The sequence below is a fragment of the Nicotiana attenuata genome, chromosome 2 (genome assembly GCF_001879085.1).
Source record: "Nicotiana attenuata strain UT chromosome 2, NIATTr2, whole genome shotgun sequence".
NCBI classification, from domain to species: Eukaryota; Viridiplantae; Streptophyta; class Magnoliopsida; order Solanales; family Solanaceae; genus Nicotiana; species Nicotiana attenuata.
The window spans coordinates 50,316,495-50,342,349 of NC_031990.1; the positions used below are offsets into that span (position 1 = coordinate 50,316,495).

A 25,855-nucleotide genomic window follows, 5' to 3' on the forward strand; every position below is an offset into this window, starting at 1 on the left:
GTTCGTTTAAAAACAAAAAAAACCCCCCCCCCCCCCCCCCCCTTGTAACAGGTATTACTCACAATGTTAATGATGCAGGTAACGGCACCCTCACAGCTATTCTAAGGAAAATAGAGAAGATGGAGAACAAGAACAAAGTGCTCTGCGACCAAATAAAGGAGCATCAAGAAAGGGTAGACAAAATACCGAGCGCCCCAAAACTCCTACCAAAAATGGATGCCGGTCGGTTTGCTGAGCAGCCATATAACAACGAAGCTACACCACACGCGATACCCAAAACCTTTAAAATGATGCCGTACCTAAAAATATACGACGGCACAATGGACCCCGAAGATCATGTGACTCATTATGTCACCACAGTAAAAGGCAACGACCTCGCGAAAGAGCAAGTATCATCCATCTTGTTGAAGAAGTTCAGTGAAACCCTCACCGGGGGCGCGTTGACTTGGTATTCACAGCTGCCGCACGCTCGATTGAAATGTTCGAAGAGATGGCCGACAAGTTTGTAATAGCCCATGCTGGAGCAAAAAAGGCAGAGGCAAGAGTAAGTGACATATTTGCCATCAAACAATCACCTAGAAAGGGACTCAGGGATTTCCTTGCTTGATTTAACCGAGTAAGGATGACCTTATCAAACGTATCGGAAGGAATGGCCATGGTAGCCTTCCAAAACGGGCTGAATAGGAGTGGTTCAAGGGCAACCAGAAAGCTACTGAGCTGCCTCATGAAATATCCCCCGACCACTTGGGACAAAATTCACAACGCCTACTGCGCCGAAGTTCGAGCTGACGAAGATGATCTAAATAGGCCGACCCAACGCCTAACCTCGGTACAAGCCGAGTCCATAAAAGACCGGACGAACGACAACAGGAGAGATCTAGCAAGACCTCGACCTAATCGGGAAAGACATCAGCCTTACGTCAGAGGCAGGGCATGCTGCCTCCCCGCCACGACGAAGGCCCATCTAGGCCGCGAACAGGAACTCACCGAAATGAGAGAGGTATGCCCCCTTATTCTCTGCTTACAGTTTCTGTGTTTCCCCCTCAGAAATAGTCTACGCGCTGGAGAAACTCGCACAAAAGTGAAGTGGCCGCAGAAGATGAGATCCGACCCGAGCACCAGAAAGTCAAATGCCCTCTGCAAATTCCACCAGGAGCGGGGTCACAAAACTGAGGACTGTATCGCCCTGAGACAAGAGGCCATAAACATGCTTCACCAAGGGAACTTGAAGGAACTGATGAGCGATCGAGGGAGAGCCGACTTCGCCCGAGGACGGGAACAACACCAGGGACCACCCAAACCACCCTCCCCAGCTCGAACCATTCAAATGATCATCGTAGGGGGCGACGATGCCTCAATCAACAGCGTGAAGCTCACCACCACCCACAAACTCAAACGGTTGATCACTCATGAACGGTACGACGAACTTGAAGAAAGTATCATCTTCGATAAGTCAGATACACACGGTTTGGTTTTTCCTCACTTTGACGCCCTTGTCGTTACTTTACGCATCTTATATATTGATGTAAAATGTATTATGGTCGATGACGGGAGCGGCACATGCATCATCCACCCTCGAGTTCTCACATAAATGAAGCTCGAGGATAGGATAGTGCCACGTTGCATCACACTAACAGGTTTTAACAATGCAGTTGAGCGAACGTCCGAAGAAATCACGCTGACCGTCCTAGCTGGCGGTGTCACTTTGGAGACCATGTTCCACATCATGGACCAAGATGCGACGTACAACGCTATCAGAGGTCTACCTTCGATACACGCCATGAAAGCCGTCCCCTCCAGCCTATATTAAGTCATCAAATTTCCCACCCCTGGGGGGTATTCAGCATTTGAGGAGAACAACGCACTGCACGGGAATGCTACTGCATCGCCCAAAACTGCACACACACCCAACAATTAAAGGGTAAAGCTAAAGAAGCATCGCAATCAATAGGGTCGAGGTCGAGCGAGGACGAGAAGGATGTGATCAAAGATCCCGAAGTCGTAGAAGCTACAGGATCTACCATAGAAGACCTCGACCTTGTCCAACACAATGACAACGACCGCAGCAAGAAAGCTTTCATCGGCCACAAGCTCCAAGAACCAGGTAAATTTCGTCAATTCTTAAAAAATAACGTAGACCTGTTTGTTTTTTCCTATGCAGATATGCCAGGTATCCCAAAGGAGATAGCAACACATAAGTTGAATGTCGGCCCATTCCACCCCCCGGTGAGACAAATCACGCGGAAATTCAATGCCGCCATAAACGGCGCAGTTCGCGAAGAGGTGGAGAAATTGTTGGAAAACGGCTCCATCAGGGAGTCAAAATATCCTCAATGGGTCGCCAATGTGGTCATGGTGAAAACGACGGAAAGTGGTGGAAGTGCGTGGACTTCACAGACCTAAACAAAGCTTGCCCAAAAGATTCGGTCCCACTTCCTCAAATCGACCAACTCATTCATGCAACGGCCGGGCACGAGCTACTCAGCTTCCTAGACCCGTACTGGAGCTATAATCAGATCCTCATGTAGGAGGAAGACCAACAGAAAACCACCTTCATCACTCATCAACGAACGTACTGTTATAGAGTGATGCCTTTCGGATAATAAAATGTGGGGACGACGTACCGGAGGTTGGTGACATACTGGTCAAATCAAAAAGGAAGGAGGACCACATCTACCACTTAAAAGAGGCCTTCGACATACTCAGACGACATGGTATGAAATTAAACCCCGAGAAGTGTGCCTTCGAAGTAACCTCGGGAAAGTTCCTTGGCTTCTTAGTATCACAACGAGGCATCGAGTTCAACCCCGACCAAATCAAAGCTATAGAAGGAATACCGGAGAACCTGACTAGTAAGAAACAAGTACAAAAGCTGACCGGTCGCATAGCCGCCCTGTCAAGGTTCATATCACGATCCTCCGATAGATGCCATAAATTTTTCGGCATACTCAATAAGGACAACGGACTCCAATGGAACTCCGAGTCTGTCGAAACCTTGAAGGAATTACAGAATTACTTATCTTCTCCTCCACTACTCGCCAAGGCGGAACACGGCGAACATCTCCTCGTCTATCTGGCCGTGTCTGACATGGCCGTGAGCTCGGTCCTAGTCCGAGAAAACAAAGGTACGCAATCTCCCATTTATTATATTAGTAAAACTCTAGTTGTCGCCGAGACGAGGTATCTACACCTCGAGAAGCTGGCCTTGGCTTTGGTCGTAGCTTCACGAAAGCTATGACCCTATTTCCAGTGCCATCCCATCTCGGTAGTAACGACTTTTACCCTAAGGAGTATTCTGTACAAGCCCGAGCTGTCAGGAAGATTGGCCAAATGGGCCATAGAATTAAGCGAGCATGATATAACCTATCAATCGCGAACGGCGATAAAGTCGCAAGTGCTCGCCGACTTCACCGCCGACTTCAGCACAAAAATAATGCCTGAAGACGAAAAGGAAACCACCCATACTTCCCCCAAAATACACGACCAATGGGTGTTGAATACAGATGGTGCATCTAACGCATCAGGATCGGGACTGGGACTCGTGCTCGAGGTCCCAATAGGCGAAGTAATTCACCAGTCCATAAGATGCTCAGACATGACTAACAACGAGGCCGAGTACGAGGCCGTGATTGCAGGTTTAAAGCTAGCACTCAAGTAACAGAGAAAAGCGAGTCATCCTACGGTACGACTCTCAGCTCGTCGTCAATCAAGTCACATGGACTTTCCAAATCAAGGAACAAAGACTGCAAAAATACCAGGTCGAGATCCGCAATTTATTACCCGAGTTTGATGAATGCCAACTCGACCAAATCCCTCGAGCACAAAATATCTAAGCAGACAGCCTTTCCAAACTGGCAGTGGCAACCAAAAGCCTAACCGGATAAGGGAACGTGGTCACTCTCCCCCATTCGTCGATCGAACAAATCAAGGTACGAACCATAAACTTAACTTGGGACTGGCGCAATCGTATTTATCACATATTTGTAGGAAGGATTGCTTCCAGGCGATAAAAAAGAAGCCAAAAAGCTCTGAATGCAGGCGTCCAGGTATAACGTCATCAACAACGACTTGTACAAAAGAACGTATGGCAGACCCCTAGCGAAATGCTTAGGCCCAAACCAGACATGGCGTGTCCTCGAGAAAGTTCACGAAGGTTACTGCGGAGCTCATACTGGCAATCGAGCCCTCGTCAGATGCCTCATACGATCAGGCTACTACTGGCCCACGATGAAAAAAGAGGCCCCCAACTTCGTAAAAAAATGCGAGCAATGCCAAAAATACGCCCTCATGATCCACCAAGCGAGCGAGCTCCTCCACTCAGTCACCTCGCCCTGGCCTTTCATCAAATGAGGAATGGACATTGTCGAACCCCTCCTAGTAGGACAAGGTAATGTACGATTTCTTTTAGTTTTAACTGACTATTTTTCAAAGTGGGTGGAAGCAGGTGCATTCGCCCAAATACGCGAGCAAGAAGTTATCACATTCATATGGAGGAATATCGTATGCCGCTTCGGCCTCCCCAAAGAAATCAGTTGTGACAACGAGCCCCAATGAAAAAAGATCGTCGATTTCTTCGAAAAGTGGCACATCAAAAGAATACTCCCCACGCCGTATCATCCCGCTGGCAATGGACAGGGGAGTCTTCCAACAAGTTAATATTGAACATCATGAAGAAGAAACTCGATTACGCCAAGGGACTGTGGCCGGAGTTGGTGCCAAAGTGCAATGGGCATACTGCACAATGCCAAAAACAAGCACAAGAGAAACACCATACTCGCTAGTCTATAGGACTGATGCAGTGATACCAGTCGAGGTCGGAGAGACCAATCCGAGGTACTCACACCAGAACGAGCCGACTAACGACGAGAGCAGGTGGCAAGACCTCGATGAGGTCGAAGAACGAAGAGACATGTCTTACATAAGGATGGTCGCTCAGAAACAACAGGCAGAACGATACTACAAAAAAAACAAGGTCAGACCGCTCAAAGTCGGGGACTACGTACTCAAAGCCAAAACACAGGCGAGGAAAGACCCACAAGAAGGAAAGCTAGGGACTAATTGGGACAGCCCATACGAAATCACGGCAGCATCAAGAAAAGGGTCGTTCCAACTGGAAACGATGGAAGGAAAACTACTGCCAAACAACTAGAACATGAAGGAAAGCTAGGGACTAATTGGGACGGCCCGTACGAAATCACGACAGCATCAAGCAAAGGGTCGTTCCAACTGGAAACGATGGAAGGAAAACTACTGCCAAACAACCGGAACATCGCTCACCTCAAGTACTTTAACTTCTAAGGAAAAATGTTCTCCGAGCCATACTCTTTTTCCCTCACCTGAGTTTTGTCCCAATTGGGTTTTCTAGGGAAGGTTTTTAACGAGGCGACAAGGAGAACATTTCAAGTTAAAGTATGTTAAGGTGCAAACCAATATATTCCTTGCTCGACCTCTCAATACTTCTCCAGGTCGCCCAATGAAGGGACTAGATAGACTGGGACTGAAATGCCGGTCTGAAAATCATGTAAATTTCTCCAAGTTCATAGAAGCAAAACAAACATACAATGGAATCCGCTTACGTTCACTGAAGCAACAATAACTCACATTCGACCTTGTTCGAATTAATGTAACATTCGACCTCGCTCGAATTAACACGTTCGACCTTATTCGAATTAATTAAATTGACATTCGACCTTGCTCGAATTAACTCACATTCGGCTGTGTTCGAATTAATGTAATACTCGACCTCACTCAAATTAACACGTTCGACCTTGTTCGAATTAATTAAAGTAACATTCGACCTCGTTTGAATTAACTCGCATTCAACCTTGTTCGAATTAATGTAACATTCGACCTCGCTCGAATTAACACGTTCAACCTTGTTCGATTTAACTAAAGTGACATTCGACCTCGCTCGAATTAACTCGCATTCGACCTTGTTCGATTAATGTAATACTCGACCTTGTTCGAGTTAACTAAAGTGACATTCGACCTCGCTCGAATTAACTCACATTCGACCTTGTTCGAGTTAATGTAATACTCGACCTCGTTCGAATTAACTCATATTTGACTTGTTCGAATTAATGCAACATTCGATCTCGCCCGACTAATACGTTCGACCTCGTTCGAATTAGTAAAGAATTATATTCGACCACACTCAATTTCAACTCATACTCAACCTGACTTGAGTCCGATTTACAAGTTAATTTCGTTTGAGTTAATTATGACGACATGGGACTTCACCCAGATTCAATCAAAGATATACTCGACCATGTTTGAGATAGCACATACCAACACAATTCTTCTAAAGCAACTATTTGAAGAAAAACATTCGAAGAAAAATAAAAAACCCAATAACGTACAGCAAAGGGTTGTGATCATTCCATTCCAAAAAGTACCTTACAAAGGGCCAGGAAGACACCCACAAAAAAAAATTAAAACAAAAACTAAGTACAAAGTACTACTCCACGTCGTCCCCACCTTCATCGCCGCCGCCTTCACCACCCGGCCCAGCAGCGCCGTCTCCGCCATCGCCTTGAGGATATTCATCTTCCTACCAGGCATCCTGCTCAAGCTCGTTCAATTCTTCCCCTTCCTCGCCGTCGCCGGCCCCCGGAGTAGCTGGGTCATAACCACAAACAATTCTAGCTGCATGCGCCTTGACAAGAGCATCTTCAAAATCGGCCTCGGGAACCTTCCCCGCCGTCATCAAATTCTTGAGAATGTCCAGCTAAGCCTCAGTGTGGATCCACATCTCGTATAAGTGATGCGGAATGTCAGGAAAAGCAGAAGTATGAGAGGATGACTGGGCCAACAGCTGCGCCTTCTCAGCCTCAAGAGAAGCGACTTGATCACTAAGGCTCGAAACCTCTCTCTCGATCCCACCAATTCGCTCATCAAGTCGTGCCTCCTTGAGCACAGTCATTTTTGCTTCACTTGCCCGTTCAGATCTAAGGACGCGGATGACCTCCTCCAATGCCGCCACCCTCGCCAAAGCCGTCGTTCTAACCTCCCCGGCCCTCTCCAACTCTGCCACTTTCTCGATCAACTCATCACTAAAGCCGTTAGCTCTAATCGAACTCTGCTCAAGCTCGGCTTGCAAGGACTCCACTTGAGCTTGAATGCCGACACACTCAGCCGCGACCCCCTTGCTCTCCTCGAGCTCGTCCTCCTTAGCTCTAAGAGCCCCCTCGAGCTCGCTGCATCTGCCAATGACCCTCACGAGCTCATCGTCCTTCTGCCCCAACTCATCTCTAAGGGATTGGAAATCGTTGTCCGCACTGAATCGGGCACGTATCTCACAGTACTTGTCACGATACCTGCGATACTTTAAAACCATTTTCTTGACAACAGTCTTCCATTTCTCCTCCCGACATGCTACCGATCTCTAAAATGAGAGTCTAAGGGAAAACGGAAGAGCCGAAAAGAGTCAATAAAAATAGAAAGGGGGAAGGACTCAAAGTACAAAAACAACAAAAAGGAAAACACACTCACCCTCAGAGCCATTCCGGATATGCCTAACGACAGATCGACATCCTTAAATGACTTAGAGTCCTGTTCTTGGCGCCAGAGCAAAGAGGGACCAAAGAAGGACCACGCTCTCTGTGTTAGTCAACAGGTCGCAGTCCGAAGTGATGACAATAGAACGAGAAGATCCATCCACTCTCACCTCGATCCGGGTAAACCCCTCATCGAACATCCTCTGCTCTTCGGGGTCGACGTCGGAGCCGGATTCATAATCATCTATGGCCACACCTTTCTCCATCTCCTCGGTAGAGGAAGGAATGTCAGCCCGCTCTGACGTTGACGGATCACTCCTCAGAATGACCTTAGCTTCCTCTGATCGCCCCTTCCTTCCACGGAAGCAGTCTCCACATTTGAAGGGGGCGTTGTCTCTGCGCCCAAAGCCACGCCGCTCTCGGGTGCGGCCATGGTCCGCTCGGGATCACCCCTCACTGGCTCTTCGTTCTCTATCACCTCGTCGCCAATCACTATTCTCCGCCTTTTTAGCGGAACCGCTTCCTCCTCGCCCTGAGACGACTCGTCCACTAAATGCAAAATTGGAGAAGTCGGAGTCTCCGCTGATGGGGCAGCCACCCAACGGCTAGGCCTTCGCACAGCCGGTGTCCAGAAGAAACAACAATCTGAACGGATTCGCTTGTAGTCGCAGCGGGCAGAGACCCAGTCATGGCACCCGACTAACAAAAAGCGGGAGTAGGAGCCCCCTTCTCGGAGCCCTCCTACCTATCAACAAAGAAAGACTAGGTGAAGTAAAAAAGAAAACGGTATATGAAAGGCGAAGAAACTAATATCGAAACCAGTTGACTTATCGGTCGGAGAAGGTTTACGTCCAAACTTCTTATTAAAATGCGACCACTCACGGATCCCCACCGTGTGCGGTAGAATTTGGCTCACCCAGTCATGAATGTCGGCAACCAACGTGGGAGGATCCTTCTCGATGATGTAAAAAGGGAAGAACGATCAAGCCACTAAAGAGACAACAAACAGCTAGTTAGCAAAAATACTTACGAGCGAAGTTCCACTCCTCGGGGAAACCGTTGGGGTTCGCCACCACGTGCTCCGTCCTCACGTAGAAGAAATTAACCTAAAACCAACAATTTGTCTTATCGTCCATCTTCACCACAATCCTTGGTCCCGCGGTGTCGGAGGTGTATCATCGTACCCCTGTGAAAACTTGGGGCGAAGAGGTGTAGCAGATGGTGAAGGGAGATCCCGCGATTGGCCAGCTCCGCGTACTTTGTCAATATAAAGAACAGTTTATAGATATACGGGGAGAGCTGGGCTGGGAAGACGCCATAATAGCGACAGATATCCTCCGCCAACGAAGGAAGAGGAAACGAATAACCCACGATTAATGGATACGCATAGAATGCACAGTATCCAGGGCGATGAACTTGTACCACATCGTTACTAGCCGGGATAAGGTCGATATGGTCTGGGATTCAAAATTTAGCCCTAAGTTCAACAAGGGCCACCGCTTCGAGAAGTCCGACCTGGCCCTCTCTGAGCACGGAATTATTTCATCCACAGTGGGGAAACTCTCGTCTTCTGCAGCAATGGCTTCTCCTTCGTCATGTGGATGCATGACCACCGTCAATGGAACAGGATCAGAAGTTCCCTCAAGGTTAGAAGATGCACTAGCCATTCTTTATCACGTATATGGGAAGGAATTGCAGATACGAAAGGGAGATAAAGGCAGAAGATGTTAAAAGAAGGGGAAAATAAGGATGCAAGAGCTCTGAAGAGAAGAAGGAAAACTTGAAGATTCAAACGCCTAGAAATGCAACAAACCAAATGTAGAGTTCCCATCCCTATTTATAGGTATACATGCACCCTAATCGAGGATGCAAAGCGCTGCCATATTAATTTTGAAACGAAAGGGGCGCGGGAAACGACGCAACGTATCGGGAAGATGCGCCATAATGACGCATGATGTTATGACATCATTTCAAACTGACGTAACAGGCGGATGTGGATCTCGAAGCGCCACGTCGTCACCACTCCGTAAAATTGTTACTACTCGACCTACGCGCCCAAATGGCGAGCTGTTAATCGGGGCCGAGGTCGAACGTTCAAGTCTGCAAATAACGGCTAGTTCTGTAATACTATATCTAGGAGAATATTCCATTGGATATTCTCTGTACCTGTACTTTAGGGTAGGTTTGAGGCATGTCTTATATAAATAGAAAAGTAGAAAGAAGATAAAGGGCATGTAATATTAGATATGATAAGAACTCTCTGGAAAAGTTGACTCTCAAGAAAAATACAATCATTAGCTTTCCAAAGAGATTCGATTTGGCGTTTATTCCACATTTCTCGCATCAGATCCGAGAAAGTTTCGTATATTTCCATATTCATTTGTCTTACATCATTGTCAGAAAGAAGAATCATCCACCTCATTCAATATTTGGTGAATCATTCTCCTTATTTACATTTAGCGCCATTTATTGTTATTTATTACTTATTCTCATCACATCAACTACAGCCACATTTATTATATTTTGCATTTAATCTACTTCGACGTGGTCCCACATTATCCATATCAATTGATTTTAGATCTAGGAATATTTTCTTTAACTAGGATTAATCCCTTATCCTTTTATTTTATTAGTTTAAAAAGAGTTCATACTTTTTGGTCAAATAATAACGGCATGGTTAAAAGTATGGGACAGATAACAATTTTGTAGCAAAACTAGATTCTTTAACGTATCAGTCTATGAATATTGTTCACGGAACATGATGTTAACTAGATTAGAATCCATAGTATCCCATGATGGGTGCAGCTAATTGAGAAAAACCCAGACTCGTAAAAGTGACAGCCTAGTAATTCCTTGAATGCACCATGAAAATAAACGGATGATAGATGTACGTAGAAGGATAGGGCTGAAAAGAGACAAGCAATTACAAGTAGTAACATATTCTCCGCAAGTACCCTCTTCCTTTTTATTCCGACCTTGTTACCAAATTCATTGTATAATTGGCCATTTTCTCTCAATGCAGAGTATGATAGGGGTGGACCACCATCAACCCAAGGAAAGGCATATCATTCTTTTTGGTAGAGGGAATACTTCCTCTTGTTGGTTGTGCACGTAGATTGACAAGCATAAGTTTCAATTTTTTTTTTCTTTTAACTTTGTGTCTGAACAAATTAACTCTTCTAAATTGAAATAAACGGAGCAGTTCAATTGTTAAGTGAGGGTTTGAAACCTATCCTAATTCCAACTTGCAGATTATCAATCCTTAACAAGGATAATCAAGGGACACCAATTTTGCACAGATATTAAATATTGGATAAGTAAAGTCGTGAATTCAATTGAATTGTAGTACCTGCCGATAACATGAAGCACTATTATTACAATGACAGTTTAAATAAAATATCTTAAATTTCGTCCCAAGAAAAAAGAAAATACAAAAGAAACGACAATTATTACAAATCAACCACCTGTGACCTGTCTTATGCTCCTTTTTCTCCTTTCTCCCTCTCTCTCTCCTCCAGTTTTTCTCCTTCGCTTCAATCGCCATGGCAAGCCTATGGCGAGCGGCGATGGGCGCAGCCCAATCAAATGACGATTACGACGGCGTAGAGTTCTGGTCGAATCCTGAACGCGCAGGCTGGCTCACAAAACAAGGCGAGTACATAAAGACGTGGCGTCGCCGGTGGTTCGTGTTGAAACAGGGGAAGCTGTTTTGGTTCAAGGAAGCTAATGTCACGCGCGGATCGCGACCGCGTGGGGTGATTCCAGTAGCTAATTGCCTCACTGTTAAGGGCGCCGAAGATGTTCTCAATAAGCAGTTTGCCTTTGAGCTTTCCACTCGCACGGATACCATGTATTTCATCGCTGATTCAGAGAAGGAGAAGGAGGATTGGATCAATTCGATCGGACGGTCCATAGTGCAGCAGTCTCGGTCTGTCACTGATGACGAGATTCTCGACTACGATAGCCGGAAATAGATTTCACAGCTCCTAATTAGGTATCTATCCTCTATTATTTTTTTATATATATGAGGAGGAACTATTTTCTCTATTTTGACCATGTCCGGTGTGCATAGAAAGATGTAATTACTCTGTTTGAATCTGTATTCAACTATAAAGGTGTAAACTACTCTGCCGTATTTATCTACTTGCAGACTTGCAGTGTTGAGGCTGCTGGAGTTTACATTTTTTGCTTTATGCCTGTTTATAATGATAATGTAGGCTGTGACAACACCTGTTGGAATAATCATATGAACGTTTGAAATCATCATAGAATGAGCTGATCGGTATGAGATTAGGGGGAAGGTGGATACCTCTTTCAATACGGCATGAAATACGTCTCAATCTTTGTCTTCTGCTCTGCTATGAATACTGAAACTTAATTGGGCTTCTCTAGGATAGAACTTCTTCATCTAATTAAGTAGATAATCCATCCAGCAGCACTATATGATCTCTTGATAGTCTTGTACCAAATTAATTGATGATCATGCTTTACTAGTATTTCGAGATGGCCTTCCACTTAGAGGTGTATCTTCTTTTCCTCCTTTCGTGGGTTCTCACTTATTATAAACATTTATCTGCTACTAACGCTAAACCAGTGAACTAAATTGTGGTATGTCGATAATTCTCTTGGGAAGCACTTGCTGGTAGTTAACTTTCAGCTTTTATTTAGCACCTTATTGCATTGTTCAAGTGAACTTGGGATCCATAAGCTGTTCGATGAAGGTGTGTGCTACTATCTACTAGTTTCATCCTCATCATCGCCAGAGCAATTTTCTTTTCCTGGTCACTTTCATTGTCGCTGAAGATGATTCTTTTTCTGTGATCATTATCTGCACTCTCTCAGGTAGGCTGGCAGACAGCTGCTGTTTCAGAAAACATAAGAAAGCTTATGTTCTGAAAGATCTTTTATGTAGCTCCACCTCTAGTCAATACCAAAAACTACTTCCTTATAAAAGAAAACAAAATTTGAATCATATCATTGACTACAGTGCTTATGATCCTTCAGATTGTTACTAGACATGGCCATGCAGATCCATATGTTCGACTCGTTTCATGGAATTGTAAGTAGTACTTCTTAGGATGAAATATTCTATAGGGTAGATAGAAGCTTTTTGAATAACTAGAGATCTCGCCATCAAGGTTGTTGGCTAGATGGCGGGGGCCACAGCTAAGTACTTACCAAGCTACGCAATATAGGTTAATTAGTGGCTTTAGTGTTGACTTTGGTTATAACTGAAACCAACGAAGGAAATCAGGAGCTAGTCAGACCAAGTAATGTAATTAGCAGATCATGGTTTGCAGTGGAGAATCAACATGTTAGTTTTCAAATAAAAGAAAATAATGTGTGAAACAGGACTGGAAAGCTGCATGCTGTGGATGCTTTCTACAGAACAACTGATTTATAGTTGGATGAAACCAATTTGACTGAGATTGTTGAAGGGAGTATACGGCTAAATGGTTATGATTTTCGCTCATTTAAATCTAGTATTTCCCTTCTTTTTTTCCCGCAGTGGCAACACGGTTGTCACCCAATGTTTATGCTCACTATTACCAGAAGTGTCCTGTTGACCTTCTGCTGCAACTTCGAGTACTTCCGTCATTCTTTTTTCAAAAAACGGTTATCTCTACAGGTCTGACTTCTAAAGATGGTTTGTCATGTCTTCCGTAGTTTAAATTCGATATGAAAACCTACATTTTCTCCAACCAAAACTTTGGCCTAATTCTGCTGTGAAAAATGAATTCTCAGTCTTAGTGTCTTACAAGCGATGCTTACATTTTTATGCTCGTGCTTTTTATGCTAGCACTGGGATGTTACGGTCTATTGATTCCCTATCAAGCCTACGAATGCTCGACAAATTACATGAAAATACTTGATGAGTAAGATAAAGTTTTTAAATTGTTTGCGTTTAACAAAATCGTATAACCCAAGAGGAAAACAGATAATTAAAAGTTGTTAAGAGTGAAAGAAGATGTTGGTGTTGCACATGTATTTTCTGAAGAAGGCCAACGCCTATTATTATTTTAATAACGACACATTAAAAGTTATCATTGTGACTAAAAAATTGTCATAGTGACAACAATATGATCGTAGCTTTCTACGACGTGTCTAAGCGAACGGGACTGTCAAGGCACTCTGCAGTTGGAATAATTGATCCATGCGAGAGCTCTGTTTAGAGTAGACACACAGAGGATTGAGGGTTGGGTTAAGCACAGGCGAATCCATAAATTTAGAGTCAATGAGTTCAGAAAGGATATGATCCATTACATACATACATTTTTTTTTTAACTAAATTTTCTTTTTGCAGGTGTAAGTGATCCGAGTAGAAAGTAATAGGTTTAATTGAATTCGTTGAACCCTCTCCAGATCCGCCTTTACTTAGGTCCTCAATGTGGCATGCTGACACGGCTCCTTCTCGGCTTGGTTTTAATTTGATATAATGGAGCTAGGCTCCCCAACATGTGACCGTGCCATGGCTCCTTCCAGACTTGGCTTTGATTTGATGCATGGGCGATTGTTGAAAGCAATAAATCTGATCTTGCAGATCTTTGCACTAATCTAGACTCACTAATTTGACCCGTTAATAATGCGAGTCAAAGGGACTCGTTAACAGTACTCAAGGGACCGAAAAGAGCTATGAAAATGTTGAGCAGTTGCAGTTGAAAACTAATTTGTCCATGCTGAAGAGGGGTTATTGTTAGCTTCTACAAGTCAATTTCAATTTCTTCTACCTCCTCCCTGTAGGCCTTACCTTATACCTCCATGGTTCAGGACTGACAATCCTTTTTGTTTTTCAGTTATCCTATTTGACATAAGACCTGATTTAAAAAAAAAAAAAAATAGCAGGCACTATATAATGGAGAAACAATGTTTTCAATATTTTTTCCCCTTCATGTATCGTTACTAGTCAAGAAGGGCTCCGCGACCAAGAAGACAGTCTGATAGAAAGCTCGACCATTACATAATTTGCCATTGTCCAGTTGCTGCCCAGAGGACCAACCTAATTGCTAGTAACAGAAGGAATGGTTTGAAGTAATCTCTAAGTGGACTGGTTATTCAATCAAGGTGACCAACAAGGGCATTGTAAGGTTATCTATTAGCATGGGGCATCAACAGGGTAGCCTCACTAGGGAATTGCGAATAGAATCTATCCTGGGAAATATCAGTAAGATACACTAGAGGATTCTGTTTAGAAAATTGAGCAAAATTGCCACCTTACTATTGGATCATGTTATGAAGTGAATGGATCCAAAACAAAGAAAGATATGCTATACCCTCTTATCAATTTATTGGTGATATGCAAACGTAAATGCTAATCTGACCGTCTTTGCAAACAAATTCTGAAGTGAAGAAACTTCAAGAAAGAAAAATATAATCCTTATGAATGTTCTTCCACAAGGAATAGCAGCTGCACTAATAAAAAGCAGCTATATGTCACTTAGAATCCTAATGGAACACACACCTCTATCCTTTCTTTATCTGATAACCCCGAAATCCCCGATGGCCAGCAAAGGATATCTTGACAAGGCAAGGAAAGATTATGAGTGAATGGTTCTACTCATCTGCATCTTTAACCATAGTTTGGCATCAAACTGCCACTGGTTCAACCTCAATTGATCCACAGTTGATAATTTTCTGAACCTTACCCCCTTCATATTTCAAAATTTTCAGATGGTTACTTGCCTAAAATCGTTACAAGCCCATTGTATTTTACCTGATTCATCCTTTCTTTTTTCTATCTTTTCGTCTTCATACTTGTGTGTTGTTTCTCCATCATACATACTTTAACAGAAGATAAGAGCATTCAAGCAGCCTAGAGAAATGATGACATAAACTAGGAACCTCAATTCAAGGCAGCGACAATATAATCTGCAAACTGACATAAATAAACAAAATGTAGTATATCATAAAGCTACATAGAACTGAAAAAATTACTTGCACAGAGGAATACTCAAACCAGAAAAGGAGTCAGATCATTCATTAATCTCAATTTTAATGACCTGGCCATCATCAAATGGATCTCTCTTTGGAGCTGCTGGAGGCGCCACAACCCTAGGTGGTCCTCTTCCCTTCTTCTTGTTCCTTGGCCTTGCCTGCACCATTTAAAAGCCAGTAGTAGGCACAAATATTTAGAAATCAAAAACTGAAATACCTAAACTAAAACAAAATTAAGAAAAAGTGAAAATTCGACTACGGAAAACTTACATTCCCAAAGGAGTGATTGAAGCGCTTGCCTTTGGCAGTCTTCTTGTCCCCTCTCCCGCAGTAAACTGTCAAAAGTATCAGAAAGAAATTTAAAAAAAAAAAATAACTCTGTATATTAAGTAGAGTTCTGCAATTGTTAGCTTTAAATTTAGATAATTGGTCATACTCAGTGGGAGGCCGGAGGAATTCGCAGAAAAAGATGAAGGCGTTGCGACAATTGAGACAGTTCCGGCGATGGAGTGAGAGTGGGAAAAGGATAAATTAGGAGAGATGGGCACCATGGATTTTGAGGCCATAGGGAGCGAGCCAATTAACAACGACGCCATTGCAGCAATGGTAGGAGATACGAATGAGCTTGTGGCCGTTTGAGAAGCGTTTTCTTTCCAGATAATATCTTCTTATACGCCGTCGTTTCGACGAAAGTTCCCCTTAAGGTTACTAGCCTTTATTTTTTAAAGAATAAAAAATAACCAAGTTTTTCAAAAAATTAATTATACGTAATTTTTTTCAACATAAAATACACTATGAAGATTAAAATATATTAATGTTTTATATTACATTTTCGTGTATTTATAATAGTATACCTATAAATTATAAAAATAATATCTTGACTTAGATTAGTGTGATTGACCTTTTTTTTTTTTCTATCGCCCTAAGATTTAAAAAAAATATTCTGTTTATGGGTTAATTTCATATACTGGTTACCTAATTTGAGCTTATTGTATCAAGGTCATAAAATTAATTTTTCTTATGAAAAAGAAACTTGACTATGTTTATATATCACAAAAGTTAAATATGTCGAAAAATGTTAAATTTGGTTCCAAAAATACAAGTAGGTTGCTATTACATAATATCCATATTGTATCACTTAAATAAGACAGAGATTATCACATAAAGAAGATAATGAAAGAAATGGGGCATTAGGTCGGATCAAGAACATAATTTTTATTAGTGTCGCCACGTGAAAACTATGCAAAGTGAGAGTTTGATGGGTCATCTCAAATTCAACTTGTTAGGTCAAATACTCAACCCGATTAAACTTGGACAAACTACTAAGAAATAAGTTGATTTAAATCAGCCACAACGAATTATTTGACTAACTTCTCACCCTAATATTGTTAACACTGAAACAAATTTTGGATCCTCTTCGTAAAACATTATTTTCATTTCGTCAAGTGTCAAATTTGTTGAAGCGACACTCGAAATTTATTTAACTTAACAAGCATCCTAACCATATTGAAAGGAATAGACTTTCAGTAGTGCTCTCGCCAAATTTGACACTTATTACGTTCATTTTAGAATGTTCGAAAAAGGATTAAATTTGCCTCTGTATCATTTGAAATTGCTCAATTTTATCTTCTGTTATATTTCTGTCTATTAGCGCCCTTATTGTTAACAAATCATTTTGTATTTGATATTGACATTAACGAAATTCCAGCATAAAATGGATGGACTTCACGTGTCTAAATTCCTCAAGAAAAAATATCTAAATTTACCAACAACTTCGGACTATAATTTAAAATTAGCCTTACGTTGGAGTTCTATGAGAGATTAAGAGCAAAAACGAGTTTGTCTCCTGAATTATTATTGTTAAACCAATAAATAAAAAGAGGACAAAATTACTCAATTCTGAATAGTACAAGCATATTTGATCCATTCCCTGGATTTTTTATATCCAAATACAAAGTTAAAAGAGACAGTACCCTCTTTCTAGTTCTCTATTCAGATAATATAATATGGCTAAGCTACGGGGATGTCCTGCCAACGAAACATTTTAGAGGGGTAATGGTTATCTGCTGTCACTACAATAATTCACATGATCGCATCCAAATATTGCTTTATACTGTAATTATAAATGGAATTCCCCAAATTAAAAGTCATTACTTCTTAACAAAACAGAAAAAGAAAAAGAAAAAGGACTATGAAACTTTGAATTAAGATGCATATCCAGAATTTAAAGGAGATGAGATTCACTTACCAAATTTTGGAAGTATCTTACCAAAATCTAGAGGTGTACAAAGAAATCAATAAACCATATCAAGTATCAACCGATAATTCGAGTCAAACCAAAAAAAAAAAAAAAAAAACTCGATTATATGTATGAGTATTGGGTCACGTGAATCAGGTCGGGTTGAGTCATTCTTATTTTAATTGGATTATTATTTATTAGATTGAAAATAAGGAAATAAAAATCTACAAAATAAGAAAATACTAGTGAAAAATTATATTTTTCGATCACTATGATTTTTGTGTGAGAAACAAAGTTATATGACTTTTGCGAAAAAAAGTCATAGTTATATGACTTTTGTGTGAGAAAACAAAGTTATATGACTTTAGTGAAAAAAAGTCATAGTTATATGACCATCAGTGAAATTAACCCCAACGAAGTGCTAAATGTTCTCAGCGTCGCAAGGAGCTTTTCCAATATGCTGATGGCATTGATTCTCACCCGCATACAAGGATTGAACATTTTATCAATTTGCTATATATGTGCATTCTTCTTTCAGCTTCAAGAACACCAAAATGAAGGGTCATTCTAAACAACTGTCTTCTGCAACTACAGTCTCAATCCACTAGAACATTAAACTGAACAAGAAAACCACTTTAGAATATATATATATATATATATATATATGCACATCTTCATATTCGCAAGTTTCTTTTCTCATGTATTCTGTCCTTCGACATACCAGATGTTTGATGTTGTACCCTTGAAAATAGATTTGGCACAGAACCATTTATCTTGACTGATTGTTTGTGTCTTCCCTTTACAAAAGCTGACTCGGCCACGTCAATGGCTCGGCACAGACCGGCTACTTTATTCTCACATTCTCTCTGTTCCTCGTCAGGATTACTATCAGCCACAATTCCAGCCCCAGATTGGAGATGAGCAACCCATTCCTGACGCTTGCTGGCATCTGTATATGAATACATTGTGTCGTAACGAGCTCCATTGAGGAATACCATCGTCCTTAGAGCTAGTGCAATGTCCATATCACCTGAAAAGGAAATGCCTCCAAACCCACCACTGTAAGGCCCTCTCCGAGTTACTTCTAGTTGATCAATCAGCTCCATGGCCTTTACCTGGATCATAGCACGATACATGAACAAAGAGCAGGACTTGAAATCTTTCTCGTGTGTACAAATTTGTTAGTTAAATATAGAAAATGAAGTTGGATCTTTCTTGTCTTTCAAAATGATGTTGATTTGCTGGTAAATTGGAAATCAGTGGAACTCTTCCTCTGGTCCCCGTAGTAGGACAAACAGATATAGATCAACTTCACTTTAAGCAAGTATCAGTGAAGAATGTAACATCGCCTCTATATTCCCATGTTTGTTAAGAGAAGGTAATAACTTGAAACTATGAAAGACCAGCGAGTTTAAAGTCAAGAGTTTAACCTTTGGTGCTCCACTGACGGTCCCAACAGGCAATGCAGCACGTAGTGCATCCCAACAGGATAAATGATCAAGCAACTCCCCAGAGACCTGCGGTGAAGAAAATATGTCATAATGTTATTCCTGTAAGAAGTAGTCATGCTCATAAATGTCATCCAGGTACTCCAAATAGTAGGAAGTCAGATGTTGCCTCACATGGAACAACCAAAGATCATTTTTTGGGAGATGTAATCCACTGCATATTTTCTTGATTGAAAAAAGAATATTCAACACATCTTTTACCTTTATTGACATGGAGTATCTGTTCACTATTGCCTCTAGTTGATCCTTTATAAACGCAAAGGATCTGAAGCTATGTGTGAATTTAGAGTCCACTTCTACTTATCTTTTGACTTTTGTTACGTTTGAGCTTGTTTACTTTGTTTCAACAGCATATATGAGATGCATGGCATCCAGGGGGGTGACCTAGTGGTTACTTAAGTTGGAGGAGAACCCTCATGTCCCAGGTTCAAATCCCAGTGGAGGCAATAAACACTAGGTGCTTTCTTCCTACCTGCGTAAGCCTTGGGAGCAGAGTTACCTACTACTTGTACTGATACGAAGTTTTCGTATCAGGTACTCGGTGGAATAATCGAGGTGCGCACAAGTTGGCTCAGATATCACTGTCATAAATAATATGAGATGCATGCAGACAGGCACCAACGCACAGGCAAATGTATTTGACACACATGCAGCAGCTGCAACATAAGAGATAGTCACATATGAACCATCAAAGTATCATCAATTCGGAATTTCTGTTCTTTTCTTTTTGGGTCTCTTTTGTCCATGTTATTTGCATTTTCGGGAATGAGCAGAATGTAAAGGAAAATTAGAGTCCAACAAGAACATCAAAAGGCAATTTAGATTCCAGTATGACCTCGGACGAAATCAAATATGGACTCACCGTGGAACTTATGTGCATCACATGGGAATACCGCTCGACGCTCATGAGCTTTTCGACATTCACAGAACCAGGTTTTGACACCTATAACAAGAAAAGGAAATATTTGGGTAACCCAATGTATTTTCAAGTGCAAGTCAAAACATATTCAGTAAACAAGAAAAGAGGCACCCAAGTTTAGTTGTTGTATTTACATGAAACAACCAACGTCGAGGGGTTCTATCACAGTTGAAAAGGGCTCTACCTGAAGTATATTGTGGAACAGAAGATACTAACACTGTGATAGCAGAGAGGTAACAACTAACAGGAAAGAATAAGGGGGATGGACATTGCATTTTATATGGCTAGAATGTTAAAGAGGGTAGCAGAAGTAGATGATTCATGCTGCATGACACCCTCTATATTAGCATTTCGTGAAAAACATGGGCGGAAAAAGGAAGCAGTTAATATTTTTAGTATTTCCATTTCTAATTTTCTACCAAACAAGGCTCTCTGCCACTCATTGAACCAGATATATTTTAAAGCTCTTGGTGATGCAAAAATGCTGGAATGGTCAGTAATAAACCTTCCCTACATCATTTCGTCCTAAATCAACCAGCATGATGTGCTCTGCGCATTGTTTCTCATCTTTTAACATCTGCATTTCCAACATCACATCCTCATCAGGTGTCTTCCCTCTTCTGCTTGTCCCAGCCAATGGTCGATTAACAATTCTTCTCTGTCATTGGAACAAATGATGTATATAAACATTACAAACTGTCAAAAACTATGAAAGAAAACAAGGGAGACACTATGAACCCTGGTTCCAATATTCAGTAAGAAAAGCAGCAATGCCCAAACTAAATCTAAGGTTAAATGTTTGAGAAGAACAAGATCATCAATCTTACCTTCTTCACACGTGTTAGAATTTCCGGGCTCGATGCAACTAAAATACAGCCTCTGGCCTGATATAGAAAAGATGACATAGTAAGTCGACTGCAGCAGGCAACCAAGATCATATATTTACTCACAGTGAAAGAGAAGAACCGACTTGTATGTAAGTCATGTATGGGCTTGGATTCACAATTCTTAATGCTCTGTAGACTTCAAATGGATCAGCAAATGTTCTTCTTTCAAAGCGTTGACTTAAAACAATTTGAAATATGTCTCCTGCGGCAATGTGCTCCTTTGCTTGTAAGACAGCATTCTTGTACTCCTCACTTGTCATGTTTCCCTTGGTTAATGAAGGTCCAAATGTGTGAGTACAGAAATCCACAGAACCGGGAGATAACCTTGGACTAAAGAATAAAAATAAGCTTAGATGTGGATATGTAAATATTATTGCTGGATTGCTAGTTTTGATGAAAAAAAAAAAAAGGACTTACGACTCAATTCCTTGTACTCTAGATACTAATATTTCTAAGCGTTTCTTCCCATCAAGATATGCCTCAGGAAGAGATGAATACTGATCCAACCGCACCCAGTGGATCACATGTGCTTTCTGCAGGAACGCAAAGTTGACGGTATTAATTCCTAAGCGCCATGGAAACAGTAACAAAGAAGGAGAGGAAGAAAAGAAATCTACTGCAAATTGGTGATTCTAGAATATGAAAAACTATAAAATGTCTCATTAATTGCTGAAATGTTCTACATGTGCATAATAAAGGAAAACAGAGGTATGTGTTCATTCTTAATGCTTAAATTGCTTGTGTTTGTATTACGTCCTAGGTGGAAAAATTGTTAATCATACATGTAAAAAAAAAAAAAAAAAAAAAAAAAAAAAAAATACATGTGGTTCAACTTTAACACAAGCATTCATCCTGTAAAAGTTGATTCTTATATGCGCCAAGTAAATCAAGAACGTCGGATGTTAGCCTGACTTTGAAAAGGCTGGATAAGAACTAAAATGGGTAAAAGAGTAAGAGACCATTCATGATAACACTCAAGAGCTCTTCCAACCTTTATTTGGACGAAAATACCTTCTCAACATGATCAAACACAACGACATCTTCGTATAGTCCTAGTTGAATATCTGCAAGGTTTTGGTCATCCTCTGGAGCCCTTTGGAATGGTAACTTCCTGTTCTCTACATAACGAACTGTGTCATATGAGAAATAACCAACCCATCCACCTGTTAGCAACGATAACAGGAACATTGAATTAATATTTCTTGTCAGAGACATTATTAAAAATGCAGTACATTACAGTAAATGGCAGTATTATGTGTACTTATTATGATAGCGGTCACCTGAAAGCACCACATGTAATCTCCTTCTGAGAAGAATATGATTCTGAGGAATTGTATATAGTAGCATCAATAGTACAGGTGCAGATTGGAAAATGTACATGAGTCTTTTATCCATCATAATTATTCTTCTCTTACTTTAGGAATTAGGAGTAATATGCAATCCTGAAACAGAATACGCAACTCGTGCAAATTAAGCACTATACCGATATTCCCTCCTCGCAGACAACCACTGTTCCAATAAATAAATCGTAGAGAACAGGAATAAATGTCATCTCTCCATATCAAAAAAGTATATTTCCTATCTCATATTTAATACCAACTTAAGCCTTACGTTCATTAGAAATAATCCTCCTTATGATTACCGAGTTATCATGCCAGCAGATGTGCATGGAGCTCAAGGTGTAGTAGCCTTCTCAAATATTTCATAAATTATCAAGGACAACTGAACACTGGTGCAAAATGACATCAACGAGACCGTAGTGAGATGGAACAGAACGGAGTGACCAATAATAATACGGAAGCTCCAAACAGAAACAGTTCATTTCAAATTATTGGAGTTGGTTGAGAACTGGGGAGTTGATTTATGGATACTGTTAGAGAACATATCCAGAAGTGCAACATTTTCTCCGCATAGATGTCATACATATCTAACTTTACTATTTAACTACTACAACAAATTTTAGATCCCCAAGTCCCACACATTGACAAGCCATGTGGAAATATTTATGACTATCACGACATGACCCGCATTAATTATGCTTGAGATTTTTAGAACATGACAAGCTTATGATCTGGTATAAAGACAAAAGCAAGAAGGAAAGGCAGATTTCTAAATTAAGGAATGCTCTGATGATCTCCTTGAGCATGCACATAGAAATACATGTAATCAGTGACGTTAAACATCCAAAAAACTCAGATAGTTATGCCACCATATTACAAGTGACATAGAGCACTCGTCACTTATGTTTGTGTCTGGAATGGTACAGGATTTGCATTTAACCATAACAATCTTTTCTTTAGGGGGGATAGGTAATTTAACCATAGTTGTTAATCATCAATATCCAAACTTCCTGATTTGGATCAAAATGGAATCTAGCATCATGAACCGCTTCCAGACAAGAAAAGTCCATAAACTTAACACCTTAGCCACTGTTTCTAAATAAATGGAGAGCTAGCGGTAGTTGCCCTTGAATCCATACCTCAAATACTTTCATCATTACAACCTAATTTTCCCTTCAACATACAGCCAACATAAAAGTTTATTGCTATTTATTGCATAAACAGTGAGCAACTTACACATTGTTGTCATTAATTATAGTTCTACAGGAAACTAGCAGGAATTGCAGCTTTTAATGTTTTAGCGCACCTCATAGTCAGAAAGTTCACCAGTTGACTAAAAACCAAAACTAATTTTGAACACAAATCACTATAATAAGCATATTTGTGTATCAAGTGAAATCTAGCTGTTAATTAAGAGCCCTACAGTTATTATTCCTTCTCGAAAGTAGGAAAACAAACAGTTCCTCACATCCAAAAACTTATACCGCAATTAATGAACACAAAATCCTCACCACAAAAGGTATCAGGAAGTTCATCAACAAGTCTGGGCTTCCATTCCTCAGAAATACTCCTCGGAACCGTCATGGGATCTTGGACAGTCTTCCGGGTCAATTTTCCAGTGTGGTGGTCCAATATAGACACATTGTGTTCCTTAGCCACAATTTCCATAGATGGTTGAGCCCCCACCACGCTGTAGCGACCCTAAGAAATTAAAACCAACTATGACGTTTAGCATCATTGTAATTATCGAATCAATAACCAAAAGGTAAGTAAATAAGAAGCGGTAAAAATTAAAGTCAAATTTTTAAATCCCCTTACAACACTAGAACCCCGAAAACCAGGTTCAACGGATTCAAAGAGAAAGCTTGGAGCTTCACGATCGTCTTCTTTCACCAAACACCGGTAAGCCAGCACCGGAGTCAAATGATCAGAAAAAATGGTTTTGTGCAGCGGAATCAAGTTTCCGCTTTTAGAAGCTTCAATGAACCTATCCTCATCCATAACTGAAACAAAAAAAAGGAAAACAAAAATTTCTCACACACATAAACATATCGTACGTAGCAAAGCAGCGCAGCTCCCCAAGCAATAAGAAATGCTCTTCCAAATTCAAAAAAAAAAAAAAATTGAAGAACAAAACATTCGTGAAACTCAACTTGAAATAAGATTCTTATGAATTTTAAAACAGCATCAGTACAGACAATTCTTCTTTTTTTTATTCAAAAAAATATTACTTGAGAGAGTGGGGGTACCTAGAGATGAAGAGTGAAGACAGCGGCATTGTAGTGTACGGACACGAAGCGAAAGTGCAGAAGTTGAGCTCCGGCATGAAATGACGGCGGATGGCAGAACTTTCCGGTGGGTGGCCGGAAACAACCGGTGTGAGATAGGTAACGACTGCATTTCTACAAGAGCACAACACCGACGTAGCAAGGCAAGAGAAAGAGATAAAAGTGAGGAGGAGAAAGGAGGAAGTGGTGAAATGGTGATTATTGACGGTGACTATGAAAATGTGGGATCATTCATTTATACTAGTTGCCTCCACATTCGAGGTTTTAAATGTCTGAAAACGTTTTAAATATTCGCATTCAGAAAATGTCTACTTCACTTAATATAGCTAATAGGATCTAGTATAATAAATAATGATAGCTGATCTTATCTACAATATTTATTTCTGATACTTTTAACTTGGTTAGCATAATCAGAAAAATAATCCTGATATCAAAATTGATATAATTATTTTTGGACACGTTTGGCTGATGTCTCGTTTCCAATATGAAGAATGCCGGTATAATCTTGTCCATAATGATAATTATACATAGTAATTTCAGTGTTACTATTTTTAGGCTCTGTTTTAAAAGGCAGAATGGAGCACTCGTAAAACGCCCCTGGGCTTATGTGTGGGGCTTAGTTCCGTAAGACTTACGCTTCGACTATTGGGGCTTATGCCCCGGACACGCCCAACGCCCAGCGTACCGGGCTCGCCTAATAGAACTTTATGCAATTGTATGTAACTAACCTTGTAAATCCTCAAATTTTCTTAATAAATCGTTCACTATTCAAATTTACTTTTTTTTTCTAATTTTAAATCATTAAGTTGAGAGTATTTTATGTCATAATTAAAGTAAAAATTATTGCTCGTTATCCACTAAGACTGCTATGATAGTTAATTTTAAATAAATCTTTCATTTAAAAAGTATTTATTTATTAACTTTGGTTATGTCTTTACTATATACTAGTCCATAATTTTTTAATAATTATTTTTCTAAATATTTTTTTCATGTTTATGAGATATAATACTTATTAATTTAATAGCTCACTATTAGTAACTATTTACAAATAATTAGTTATCATGGTATTGTATGGTGAATTATGTGTCACTTTATGAACTTGTTGAAACTTAAAAATGAACGATGCTTGAGAATCACATTTAAATTGTGAATTATGTTTTTATATAAATTCTCTTTCAAATACAAAGCATATTAAATAAAAGGAGTATTTTAAGAAAAATATCAAATTATAATATCGAAATTCTTT

At 40.5% G+C, this 25,855-nt stretch overlaps 3 protein-coding genes across 4 annotated transcripts; 1 reads left to right on the plus strand and 2 right to left on the minus strand.

Annotated features, from left to right (window-relative positions):
• LOC109209559 (pleckstrin homology domain-containing protein 1-like) lies at positions 10,953-11,689 on the plus strand. Its single transcript, XM_019372860.1, has one exon. It carries the CDS (start codon positions 11,039-11,041, stop codon positions 11,468-11,470), a length of 432 nt encoding a protein of 143 aa, XP_019228405.1. The 5' UTR covers positions 10,953-11,038; the 3' UTR covers positions 11,471-11,689.
• Positions 15,297-16,075, minus strand: LOC109209566 (30S ribosomal protein S31, chloroplastic). The gene is made up of 3 exons (XM_019372871.1): positions 15,865-16,075; positions 15,699-15,763; positions 15,297-15,586 (listed from the first exon to the last, which is right to left on the minus strand). The coding sequence occupies exons 1-3, from the start codon at positions 16,022-16,024 to the stop codon at positions 15,467-15,469; spliced, it is 345 nt and encodes a 114-aa protein (XP_019228416.1). The 5' UTR covers positions 16,025-16,075; the 3' UTR covers positions 15,297-15,466.
• On the minus strand, positions 17,784-24,864 carry LOC109209573 (anthranilate synthase alpha subunit 1, chloroplastic-like). Of its 2 annotated transcripts, none has more exons than XM_019372888.1 (11): positions 24,571-24,864; positions 24,140-24,324; positions 23,833-24,022; positions 21,993-22,144; positions 21,399-21,514; positions 21,065-21,311; positions 20,922-20,978; positions 20,609-20,752; positions 20,038-20,118; positions 19,098-19,184; positions 17,784-18,782 (listed from the first exon to the last, which is right to left on the minus strand). In XM_019372888.1, exons 1-11 carry the CDS (start codon positions 24,719-24,721, stop codon positions 18,342-18,344), a joined length of 1,851 nt encoding a protein of 616 aa, XP_019228433.1. In that variant the 5' UTR covers positions 24,722-24,864; the 3' UTR covers positions 17,784-18,341. The 2 variants fall into 2 exon arrangements, with proteins under 2 accessions (XP_019228433.1, XP_019228429.1); XM_019372884.1 differs by having other exon boundaries at positions 17,785-18,782; positions 20,600-20,752.

Bases quoted from the DNA above. Each gene is read 5' to 3' on its own strand.
- LOC109209566 (XM_019372871.1), bottom strand. From the start codon at position 16,024: ATGGCGTCGTTGTTAATTGGCTCGCTCCCTATGGCCTCAAAATCCATG. The intron at 15,764-15,864 runs GTATGACCAATT...TACTTTTGACAG, and splicing joins TTCCTCCGGCCTCCCACTGA to TTTACTGCGGGAGAGGGGAC. The intron at 15,587-15,698 runs GTAAGTTTTCCG...TAAATGGTGCAG, and splicing joins TCAATCACTCCTTTGGGAAT to GCAAGGCCAAGGAACAAGAA.
- LOC109209573 (XM_019372884.1), bottom strand. From the start codon at position 24,721: ATGCAGTCGTTACCTATCTCACACCGGTTGTTTCCGGCCACCCACCGG. The intron at 24,023-24,139 runs GTAAGGGGATTT...TTAATTTCTTAG, and splicing joins GTTTTCGGGGTTCTAGTGTT to GGTCGCTACAGCGTGGTGGG. The intron at 22,145-23,832 runs GTGAGGATTTTG...CGTTGCTAACAG, and splicing joins ACTTCCTGATACCTTTTGTG to GTGGATGGGTTGGTTATTTC.
- LOC109209559 (XM_019372860.1), top strand. From the start codon at position 11,039: ATGGCAAGCCTATGGCGAGCGGCGATGGGCGCAGCCCAATCAAATGAC.